General features: G+C 39.1%; 1 protein-coding gene across 1 annotated transcript; it reads left to right on the top strand.

Annotated features, from left to right (window-relative positions):
- The first annotated feature begins 1,816 nt into the window (after positions 1 to 1,816).
- On the top strand, positions 1,817 to 10,985 carry ak4 (adenylate kinase 4). The gene is made up of 5 exons (XM_083911495.1): positions 1,817 to 2,260; positions 3,239 to 3,358; positions 6,424 to 6,596; positions 7,764 to 7,882; positions 8,563 to 10,985. Exons 1-5 carry the CDS (start codon positions 2,119 to 2,121, stop codon positions 8,687 to 8,689), a joined length of 681 nt encoding a protein of 226 aa, XP_083767621.1. The 5' UTR covers positions 1,817 to 2,118; the 3' UTR covers positions 8,690 to 10,985.
- Positions 10,986 to 12,690: the final 1,705 nt, after the last annotated feature.

The following is a 12,690-nucleotide window of genomic DNA, read 5'->3' as shown; positions in this document are numbered from 1 at the left end:
CTTATAACCTAACCGTGGAGGTAACATAGCCTATGAACCCTATCAATGGCTCCTATATAATGCCAGAGTATAAGGACAAGAGCGACAACTGAAATAAGCGCTTGTTGCTGTTTTCTATAAATAAACAAAAGTTGGCAAAATCTAAACAACGCCGTTATTAATATCACTACACATTAACACGCATTCCTGCTTTTATTAGACTAAATGTGCTCTTCAAAAAGCGACTAAAGGCAAAATATAAGTGCAAGGTTCGTATTAAATATTGTGCAGCCAAACGTTAACGCCCAGCATTGCATACACACCCCTTTTCTGGGCAAAAACAAACAGCATGTCTGTAGGATTCAAAGATAATTATTTATTCTTAATCACATCCAGTCCGCATTAAATGTATAACACGTATTTAGCTCACCTACCTGCTTTTTTCCCGTTTAATTCCCCGTGTTTACATGAATATGTTTAATGACGCAGCAAGACCACACAGAGCAACGTGATTGTCGCCATTTTTTGTTGTTATTGAATTCTCCAAAGCCATGTGACAAAAATGATCGCGAAATTAAAAACAGGCTTCCGGGTGCGAAGACGAAAATGAGTTTCGAGAGGCTTAAAAAAGGTTAATCTTCCGAGTTGTTTTGATGGATTAGTCTGGTTACTCCACTGACTGGAGACTGAGGGCTGTGCGCAATATCTGACAGCTCCGGGACGCTGCCGCCGCCGTATGGCTCGCAACAAGTACTCACTAGATTCCACCCGTCCGCAAGTGTTGCGCGGAATGACAGCGACTCGTGCTTTTCTGCGCTCGCTGCCAGCAGTGCACAAACATGACAGATAACAACCCCTGCATGAACCATTATGAATAATAAAAGCTCTGACTGGAGAGAAATACTGTCAACAAGTGGTGGAATCCAAGAATTCACTAATTAGATATTAGTATATAAGAAATAAGATATTCGTAACTCTAGTAATTTAGCTATTTATTGCAGATCTGAGTCTTCGACATCTCGACTTTTCTTATACAGATCTCACCAGGCTACTGTAGAAGATTGATTTACGTTACAATCCAAATCTATATTTTCTTATGGGATCAGGTGATTTAATTGAATGACACGTCTTGTTCCGGCTTGCAATAAATAAGTGGCGTGACAGTTTGTCCGTAAAATCTTTGAAACAAGCCTCAACATGAATTGGATCTGCTGCATGTGTAGATCAACTTGATATAATATAAGGCTTCTCCAACATGCTGCAATAGGACAGAGTTGGTCTCAATCTCCTTCGGCATAGAAAGGTCCACTCCCTTGCTGTGCTAAGTTGAATATATGTTGCAGTGAACTGAAATAGCTACCCAGTTTTATATTGTTCTTTTTTTATTCTTATATTTTTGCTTGTGTGTTGTAGTAGGAATATGAAGGAACACATTCTGGTATTTCTACTTTTAAATTAGAACTATACATTCAAAAAAACGTAGCCCATTATTTTTTTCCTCTTCCCCCTCCTGCTTTTTCTTTTGTAAGATGGATACATAGAATTAAGGAACCCCCCCCCCCCCCCAGCGATCCCAATTTCTCCTTTCTTAAGAGAAACTGATGAGTGGAAGCAGTGGACGACAGTTGTTGTTGTTGCACATCACTTTTATATAAAAAACTACAGTAACCAGTTTACCCCGCAAAGCTCGTGCGAGTCAGTCATCCGCATTTTTTCAGGATGATGTGCGCAGGAAAATAGGGCGTTGTGGAGACTCCCTCATTCATTCGCAGAGAAACGTCTCTGTCCATAAAGACGTAGACGGGTGTAATGTGTCCTTAAGTGATCTGAGCGGGGGGGGAAAGGAAAAGGGCGTTTTTTGACTTGATCCGAGCGAGCAGTAGCTGTAACCCCAACGTGCGCAGAGAGTGGGCTCTGCGTAAAGACTCACTGACTCTAGAGAAAAGCTGAAATTTAAAGTGGGAAAGCCAAGTTTTGAAACTAACCGGTTTTTAGACCAGTTTGATCGCCCATGCACGCAAGCGCTCGAGAGTTTAATTACGAGGTAATTATTGACTTCCTTCTTTGGCACGCAAAGAGGAAAACTAACATTTGTGCATCACAGAGGTTTTACAGTTCCATCCTGTGTTCGAGGAAGACATGGCAAAGTTATTCCGAGCTGCTATCATGGGTCCCCCAGGATCGGGAAAAGGAACGATATCCGAGAGGATTGCGCAAAGCTTTGGCCTGCAATATCTGTCCAGTGGCCACTACCTTCGGGAGAGCATAGCGGCAAATACAGGTAGGACACTACCCGTGTACTGGAGAACAAACATCAATGCTGGTCGCGTCAACAGGAAGAAGTAGTCTGCAGAAACAAAGCTCTTTGTTTCAATGCCGTATGTGTGAAATTCCTACCACTTACTGTCACACAAATGTAATCATAGCTGAAAAAAAGACAAGTTTGCAGAATGAAGTGAGATGTGCGCATGTCCTGGCCAAGATTGTTTCCTAAAAAGCTCATTTTCATTTCACGTATTAATTTGTAAGGACAATGCACATTAACCAGCATTACTTAGCCAGCTAGGTACTTGTCAACTTTATCATTTGGTAGTAAACCTTCACATTTAAACCAAAGCTATGAAACAGGAGGCATTTGGATGGCCACACAGGAGTTTTTTTTCTCTGACTTCAATCTAGTGCAGCGTCCGGACTCGCAGAAGCATCTAACACCACAATGACTCAGTGTTTATTCAAGTTTTTATTAATATATTTTCCCAAACTCAGCCACACCTTAAACCATTGCCTACTCATTTGAGCTACCCAACCTGAATTTATTTAATTTCAAGCACGTGTCAGTCCCATGTATACTGAAAATTGGAGTTGAGTGCAGAGAGCCTAAGTAAAAACATGTGTGCTTGGTTGCCATTACTGGGACGTTTAGGTTGTAACTTGCTGGATCGAGTAACTCTTTTTCTTTTTCTTTTTACTTTTAATACAAGTTTCGGCATTTACAAACCCTTTTGTGCCATTTTAGACGAGGAGGTGGATGGAAAAGGGGAGGATACAGGCAGGAGTTCGCAGTGCGAGTTTAAACCATTTACTATCTCTGGTCAGATAATTATCTTAATAAGATGGTCTTAAGTAACCCAGCTTGTTATTTGTTGTTTTTCAAATCAAGGCCTGGATAGATTCAACAGGTCCTGTCTTGCCTCTTTTTTTTTTAACACTTTATAAGCAGGTATCAATTGACTATGTTTACCTGTCTGTTGTGTACCAGAGGCAGGTGTGCTGGTGAGATCCTACGTAGAAAGAAGCATGTTGGTGCCTGACCATGTCATGACCAGACTGATGCTGCCCAGACTGGAACAGATGATCGGCTACAGCTGGCTGCTGGATGGTATGAATGAGTACTTTTAAACAATCAGAGTGCATGGTCTGTACTTTATTCTACTGAAGCGATATGGCACACCAGTATTCTTTATCTTGTGGTAGTGTCCATCCTTTGTCTTGAGGGAATTTGTTCTTCATAATGCCGCATTATGGCCAGTAATGGGAACTGCCAGCCACCCCTTAAATCTGATTGGCCAATCTAGGTGCCACCCCAAAAATTTCACAGAGCCATATAGCAGCATTTTCTACACCTCTGCATGCTCAGAAACCCCAAGAAGTGTCATATGCAGTGTTCCCTTTACTTGAGTCTTAGGAGTAAGTAAGTAAGTGGAAAATACGCTCTACATAGCAATTCTACATCTGTTGGTAATTAATACTCTAGGGTTTTGAATCCTGTACATGCAGGTCTACACATGCTCTTGACTATAGTCACCCTACAGCTGCCACAGAGGATTTGCATCCGATTCAAGTCAAAGATTAAATCACTTTTTTTCAGATTTATTACATTATTTTCAGGAGAGCCCACCAAGTTCCCTGCTCTTTCCTGATCTCTGTTGCAAGTTTCACAATTCATTATTTATTCACATTCAGTGCAGAGAGACCTTTGTTACAACATTAGTAAGTCAATGAAAAAACAGCTCCATACAGTATGTCTTATGGTGGAGATCAAATCCCACAGATGTTATAACATGTGATATTATTACATTCTACACATTTCGTGTATGTGATACATACCGATTCACATTTTTCAATGCATATACAAAAGTACAAGTATTTGTTGGAAATGGCTTCATGTGGGGTAAGGAAATTAGACAAAAGAAACCTTTTTTGTGTTCATCTCATAGCATATTTAGTCATTAGCAGCAGAGATGATAATGTCCTGAGATGACAAACTCCGGCAGATGGTTGTGTGTTCTTCAAGTTAAATATTATCTGTTATAGTCAAGAGAGATGCCAAACATTGATGGAACAAACTAGTTGGTGTTTTTCATGTTTAAACCTTGGAACATGATCAGTAAACAAGTACTTTTTTTTCGTGGGAGAAAAGGGCAAAGAAATCAAGGTTACACACACACACACACACACACATACACACACACACACACACACACACACACACACACACACACACACACACACACACACACACACACACACACACTTGCTCAGTTCATCATGTTTATGAGATTAACCTCCTGCCACTCTCCCCCACCAACTAACACAAACACGTCTATCCTCCCAAAATATCCTGACTCTTTCCCTCTTGTAACCTTTGATTGGTGCTTTCCCGTCACTCATTTGTGGGCAGCATGAGAGAGATTCAACATCTCTATATTAACCAAACAATGGAACATACAGAGTGATTGCCATGTTTCCGTTTTGACACATACTGTAGGAAGCAATAAACTGAAGACAAGCCTAAACATTCATAGTGAAGCACACTGTTTGAGAGAGTTCTGTTTTGTTGAAAGAAAGTAATGCCACCTACAAGGCAAGTTTATTTATATAGCACATTTCAACAACAAGGTAATTCAAAGTGCTTTACATAAAAAATGAAACATATTGCAAATAAACACATAAACTGACCTTTAGATATAAAATGGCATTCAGATAAAAATAATAAAAAAATAAACCTACGATCGACTGTCAAACTAGGCGTTGCTGATCAAATATGAACCAATATTTTGTACTGTATTGCATATTTCTTTCTTCAAATGTGTTTTAGAAACATATATTAATGTCAGATGTAAAATAAGACCATATGTGAGCTGGCTGCCATGTTGAAAGCAGTCCAGCCAAAACCAAGCACCAACAGCCTAACCACATTTAATACATTTAAATGTACGTGCATTTAACTTCAGGAAGTGGTTGTCACACCACTCTTCAAAGTGTTTCACGACTGGCCCATGATAGACCACCCCATCCTGTAGCTGACTGACTTCAAAAGATGCCTGCTGTTGTTGTGGTTAATCCTACAGTCATTTGTATAAAAAATATGCAATAATTGGGACAGGACACACCCCTGGGGTGAGCCAGTGTATAGCAACTGCTTCTGGGACAGAGCCACAACTGCCTGGTGTATACATGTTAAAAAGTCATGTACCCATTTCAATATACCCGCATCAAGATTGAAAATGGACAGTAGGTCATGATCTAAAACGTGTGGTTGAATTGCATTAAAAGCTGAGGATCTACAAATCTACATCTATCTATCTACATCATAAATCTACAAATAAAAGACTGGCATGAGTTTTTGCACCCTCGAGATGCTTGTACAGGTAGTTAAGTAAGGTAGTAGTAACATTATCCCCCCTCTATTAGCAGGCCCATAACCTTATCAGTCTGGATTTGTTTAACCAGTTGCTCAAAAGTCTCCATCACTATGAGGTCAGGGCCACAGGTCTCAGGTAGCCTGGTTGTAAATTTGGGTATTTATATTGACTACTTTTTGGAGCTAGCCTCTCTAAGGAATTGCAGTTTTTGATGCTTAATTTTTCTACCCTAGAAGTTGCTATTTTCCAAATACCCTTCAAATCTAATTACAATCCCATCAGCCTCAGTTGTATTTTGTATTCAGTGCTAAATAGCAAAATCCTAACAAGCTAAACTAAGAGGGTGACCATAGTAAACAATATACCTGCTAAACATCAGCATGTTAGCCTTGTCATTGAGAGCATGTTAGCATGTCGATGTTAGCATTTAACCCAATGCACTGCAGTTACTCAGTACAGCCTCAAAGAGCAGCTAGTGTGACTGTAGAGTCTTCTTTTTTTATTACTGCTGGTGATTTATCCAGGTCATGTGACTGAGAGCACTGTTTTTTTCAGTAAGTTCATTCAAATGTACATAATCTTGTTATTATGTCACGGAAAACTGGAAACAACTTGAATCCAAGTTTACAGTACAGCAGTCCTTATGTTATTGACACACAATAGTAATCAGATTTTCACAAATGCACATGCACTATAGTTTTAAATATGTTATTTAGAAAATGAAAGGTCATCAATGTATAACACTGAACTAGATGGACGATGCCTCTCACATTCCTCTTTCTCGCTCTGCTCTGTCTAGGTTTTCCCCGGACTCTGTCGCAGGCCCGAGCCCTGAACAATTTGTGTCAGTTGGACCTGGTCATCAGCCTCAACATCCCCTACGAGACTCTGAGGGAGAGACTGAGCGACCGCTGGATCCATCCAGCCAGTGGTCGAGTCTACAACATGGGCTTCAATCCGCCTCAAGTGCAGGTCTAAAAAGTCTATTGTTACAGTGCTTGAAATATTCTGCTCTGAGTTTGTTATTGTTTTTACTTTTTGTGGCACTTTCCACTTGTGGATTTTCTGCAAGGCAATTTTGTCCTTTCAGTTTCTTCTAGATTAGTACTACAAGATTTGTGTCCCCAAGTTTTGAAGCTAATAGGGACTGAATGGCTCCAGCACGGTAGAAACTTAATTGTCCAAATGAGAAACTGGAATCAGATGATGGACAGTAACCTCCTCCAACAACAACAACACTCCTGCTGTTTATTTAATTTTACAAGAGTTCTTGTTGTCACATTGACTTACTGGACTATTTTGTATCGTCATCTATCTGAACTACAAATGTATAATCTGTAAATATAAAAACAAGTTTGCAAAGTGCTTCAAAGACATAATAACTGATAAAACAGCATCAGCATACTCATGCAAGAGCATATGAGCATGCATGTTAAACATTTACATATCCAATATGCAGTAGGAGACAACTTGTGTAGTTTAACTTTTGAAACAAATAATATTTATCTTCATATATGAAGTGGAGATTTGGACTTGTTAATTGGACTTTTTGTGTGGAAAAACCACACCAGACACAAGTTATTATTCAAAGGGGTGTTTTATGAAATCTTAAACGACACATTGTTTCGTGAATATGTGAAAATAAGTCTTTAGTGGGGTTTTTTGTTTGTTTGTTTGTTTTTTTACTCCAGAGCTTTTGTGTCCGGTATACTCCTTATTTTGCCGATGGTAAGCATTGCCTCACTACGGAAGATTTTTCACATAAAAAAAGTTGTTTTACACTTTATTAAACAGAAAACACAAATGATCAAGAATGATGAAGAAAGAATGAGGAAAATGTATATATAATGTGATCTACTGTAGGAGGCATTTGCAACCAAGATATCATCATTACATAATAGTAAAGTATGTCGACTATAAAACATTTGCATTAACAATAGCTGGAAAGATCACAGTTCAGGCAGTTGCTGGAAACTCCCAGCCAATGTTATGTTTGTGCTATCTTAATAATAAATTAACTCCGAAAGATCCTGATATTAGTGATCTACAGTAATGATGTGTTGTAATCCTTTGTGCTATGAGATTTCACTGTATTGTTGATGCATTGTTGCATGTGTGACCTTGTGTTGCATTCCTCAGGGTAAGGATGACATCACTGGGGAGCCGCTGATTCAGCACGATGATGACAAACCAGAAGCCCTGATGTCCAGACTGAGACACTACAAAGATGTGGCCAAGCCTGTCATAGACTTATACAAGTCAGTAAATACTAAATATTTAGTAAATACTAAATACAGTAGTGCAAGTATAAGCATAAGCATAAACCTCATTACAGAGAATTAAGATTTGGAAGTGCAGTCATGTACAACGTTGCACATAGAAAAACAAACCCAGATGTAAAAAAGAAACGAAAAAAACCATGGAGGTCATGAAGGGGATTATGTATATTTTATATTTTGTACTTGCACATAAGAACATTTGTGTAAAGCATTTTGTGGCTCCAGAGGGAGCTGCACAATATCTGATAAACTGCCTCAAGTGATGTCACTTAAGTCAGCATCCACTGGGGCTGAAGACTACAAGTCTGAAGATGAAATAATCTGGGGTGCGGAGTGACAGAGACTTACCAGACCTGTAGCCAGATCATGATCTCTGCTCGAGGCTATTAGCCGCTGCTAGCATAGAGCACCCGAATCTCGAACCAAACTGTTGGCAGTTGAGTTTTTGACAAGGAGTGGGTGGATAAGATCTCTCTTTTTTTTTTTTTTTTTAATTAACCATCCATTAGTCTGACAATGTTATAGGAGTTAAATGCTAAATTGAGGCAGTTCCTTTAAATTGTAAAAACTTATAAGCCATATTTTTCCATTCAATCAATCATTATTTTTTAATTATACCTAGCTTTCCTTCTTATTTGTTCTCTTATTTCTCTGCTCAGGTCACAAGGAATCCTGCACTCATTTTCCGGTACAGAAACGGACAGAATTTGGCCTTATATTAACTCTCTCCTTAGCACCAAGATGCATACGCGGCCATCAGACGCCTTCCAAACCCAGACACCATGACACTTCTCTGAATGAAAAGACAACAGGGAAACATGAGGAAGCAGCCAGAGGAAGTGGCCACAGCTTTAAGTTTTCTTAGCAGTGGGGTTTAGAAAGACAGCTAAGGGCACTGATCAAAACTGAAGTCATCCAACATGTCTGTGAGTCTATCACCAGGTGGTTTTTCAAATTCAAATATTTCTTGAGTATTGTTAATTGTGTTGATTTCCACATTATCATAGTGAAATGTTCTGAACTTTCAAGGCAATATCAAAACTAATATTTTTTGTAATTCATAATTTTACACAAGCACTCACCATCAAGCAACACATTTGTCTTTTTTATCTGCAATTCCAATTCCAACACATTGAATTTAAAGCTAAGTAAGTGCATAAGTAAAATGATTCCCTTCGCTCCGATTTTATTACTAACATCAGAAGAGTGAAGTAGAATATTAAAACAAAAATATTTGCTCACTCCAACATTAAATATGTGATACAAAACTCAATAGAATTATCATAAAAATAAAACTTAAATGAAAGCAAACATATGAAATATTACTTAGATTGTCTCTTTTCTTTACTGATTTGATTAATTACACTTTAAATCACATTTTCATTTTTTATAATTTTTACCTCTATGAATATACTCTTTATAATTTTGGAGTGAAACCCTTCAATTATCTTTCCATATGCAAAAACTTGAGCAAACAACAATATCATTTTTATGAAATTCAGTCTCACCACAGCCTTAACTGCCGTTATGCATTGTGTCGTATCTAATCTTGGAAAGCCATTATTTGGCTTTTTTTCCCCCGAAAACGTTGCACAAGACTGAATGTTGTGTAATATACTGTATATAATACCAAATCAGCTGTTAAAAAGCGATTGTCCTGCAGAACCATTTTTAACTGTTTGGCTTGATCAGCGCAGTGTTTCTGGAAAATATCCATCAATTACGTAAACAATGTGCACTGTATAAACAGCTATTCTTTACTTTTGTAGTGAAATGCTACAGCATATTATGCAATCTGATAACATGCTGGACTTATAAAAGATTCAGGAAGCCTTCACAGTCACTCTGCAGCACACTCTGGGGCTGGTATGAAGACCAGTGCACAGAACATAGGCCGCCTTCAATGCTGTTACATTCCTTTAAATATATTAGGTCTCCTTGAGATTTGAATCATCAAAACGTCAGATTGTTTGTGTGTGTGTTCAACTTTAACCTACTGCTGGGTATGACTTTAGTAAGTGATCATTTGTAGGATTTGGAAGCATGACTGGGTCATACAGTATATGCAAAGGTCATATTTTTTAGATTAAATGAATAAATCACAATGCATGCAACAGTGATTTTTTTTGGTACGGGGTTATAAAGGTTAATAATAAATTCTCCCACAGAAAGGCCCCTGGTCACCTGAAGTTGAAAAATATGTCATATTTTAGGCTGTAAATTTGTTATGAAACCTACGTACCTAATCAACGCCACATATGAAAGTTATGTAACAAACATAGTTAATTTTACTCAAAACACAATCTTTTCCTGAACCTAACCAAGGAGTTTTGTTTTCCAAACAGGTTGTGCACTGCAGGGGCTTGATGTAGACGCACTGATGCATCGCGAATCACTGCATATTTTCACCTACTGGCACAACAATTTGCTTTTGACAATAACTTATGCACACTAAACCCGACTAACCTGTGCAATTAAGACTAGTAACTTGATTTGAATTGTATTTCTAGCTCTGATAATCTCACACTGCAGTTTTTCAAGCTTTAAAGTAAAATATTATCACCTGAATTTATTATGAAGCCAAGAATTAGCAACGTACATGTAGCCTCAGCCATCACGTGCAAAAATATATTTTGCATCATTTCCTTTACAAGGTCAAAATTGTCTTGTTTTTGGTCATGTTTTTGTTGTTCTTATCCAGGGTTTTAAGGCAGTGGGTGTTGTATGCTGTATAGATTAAAGGCCTTTGAGACAATGACAGGCCGATACAAAAAAGAAACACTCTGACACTTTTACTCAATATGTTTGCTCACGTAACAAAAGGATAGGATGTCTTTGATGAAGCAGGGAGGGGCTGAGTTAGGAGCAGCGTCAGACATACACACTGACTCCATGTTTCAGGGCACAATATGATAGTGTGTTGTTGAATGAAAGGGTGTGGTGCGAAAGTGTTATGTTGTGGCATCACCCCACTGCTTTTGTGTTACACCAGGACTGTGTTTTTTTCTTCTTTCCTACTTTCAAACCATGCTGGCCAAACATATTATATTGTAAAAACAATAAAACTATTTTCTCAATGCTGCCTTCACTGACTTTGTACTGTATGTACTTAATCTTGTACTTGAACTTGTATACACATGCATCTCATTTTGTGTGAGGCAACCAGCTAATTCATACTTTGGTTGGGTGGGGACAGGTTTCTTCACAGATTCTTTAAAGTTGTATTTGCAAGTAAGAGGGCAGTGTATAGCCCCAAACTTGATCTTTAGGCATGAATCTTAAATAACTAAAAGTGGGGTTTTTTTGTCTTTCAGATAATGTCAAGCTATGATTTTAAGTTGTGGTCTGCCTCGTTGAAACAGCTTTCTCTCTTTCTTTCCAGCACATAAAAATAACTGAAAAGCTTTGCTCCTCCCTTCTTTGCTCCTTGATCTTTATATCATGTGAGAAAAACAGGAAGCAGCAGGAGGGGGTGCTTAACTTGCACTTCACACAAAACCTTCAGTATGGTAGTTTTTTGAATCACGTACAAAAGAGAAAAACACACGCACGCACGCACGCACGCATGCGTGTAGCCTACATAGAAATACTGTTTACATCTCCTCTCGTGTCTAATCCTCTCAGGTCTGTAAATAAACCCCATGCTCCACTGTCACGGATTACACTCTCATCTTACTGTATTTATCTTTGACGATCAGATTTAGACCAGTAGCCTATAACTATGTGTCCAAACCCTGAAATGCAGCACAGTTGGTGTTGCATTTGATCGCCTCACGGTTCGTCTACTGTAGGCAAGTGGTGCTCAGCTGTTTGGTGACATGATACAAGATATTTAATTATATTTTTTAATCTCCAAAGGCAAATAATATTATTGATAAACATCACCGGTATTTATTTCTCGACTACTGTAGTATTGTTTTGTGAGTGTAAAGAGATATCCTGCAGTAAATTCCCATTCGACCCTCCCACACACACACACACACACAGAGACACTTCGGGCAGGACTCGCTGAGCGGCGCAGTTTCTACTGCACAGACTCATGAACATCCACTCTACGTCGCGTCCCCTCCGCTACACTCATCCACATCATCCACAGATCTACCAATGGCCATCGCTGGACCCTGTGTGTTGCTCATATGCCAAAATGTGAATGTGATGCTATAGCTTGGTGCTGCCTCTGTGCATTTACTGGCAGGTTAGCTGGGAGATACCTCGCAGGACAGTCCGTCTCACGGGACATTTTACGCTCTGACCTTTGACTGGCAGCGAATGACAAATCAAAGGTCGGTGTCTGTGTGCGGAGCCCGGGTTCAAAGCGCATCTCCACCACGGCACAAGACGGCGCTTCCGTGACAATGATAGAAAGCGCTCTGAAAGGTAAAGTCACCTGTTTCTATTCATGCGATGTGATTCATGAGGTATGCTTTTTTTTAATTATTATTATTGGCGCAGCCTTACAGAGATGAGAGAGCATCATGATCTGGTGTTACATAATACCAGCTGCCTCTGGAAATTCACACCACTTCCCCCCACAGTGCATCTCTGCTCGAGAGGATATCATCACGCACCTGATCCGTGGGGAAATATGCCGTTAGTTCTCACTTAGGAGACAAATTCTTATAAAATCACAATATGGGGGCCTATATGTGGCTAGATGCGCACGCAAGCATCATGAATGACATCATCTGGGCTATTTTTGTTTAGCAGGTGTGTTTTTTTCACATAGCTTCCTATGTCTACAGGAAGTGAGGGTTTTAGTTTTCTTTATTATAGTCATTGCTGCTTTA

Source organism: Echiichthys vipera, assembly GCF_963691815.1.
Source record: "Echiichthys vipera genome assembly, chromosome: 3".
Classification (NCBI taxonomy): Eukaryota; Metazoa; Chordata; class Actinopteri; order Perciformes; family Trachinidae; genus Echiichthys; species Echiichthys vipera.
The sequence above is the reverse complement of the archived record's forward strand: the minus strand, read 5'-3'. Positions and strand labels throughout refer to the sequence as shown.

Excerpts from the sequence above, each read along its gene's own strand:
- ak4 (XM_083911495.1), top strand. The coding sequence starts at position 2,119 with ATGGCAAAGTTATTCCGAGCTGCTATCATGGGTCCCCCAGGATCGGGA. Across the intron at positions 6,597-7,763 it reads TCAATCCGCCTCAAGTGCAG|GGTAAGGATGACATCACTGG; the intron begins GTCTAAAAAGTC and ends TGCATTCCTCAG. Across the intron at positions 7,883-8,562 it reads CCTGTCATAGACTTATACAA|GTCACAAGGAATCCTGCACT; the intron begins GTCAGTAAATAC and ends TTCTCTGCTCAG.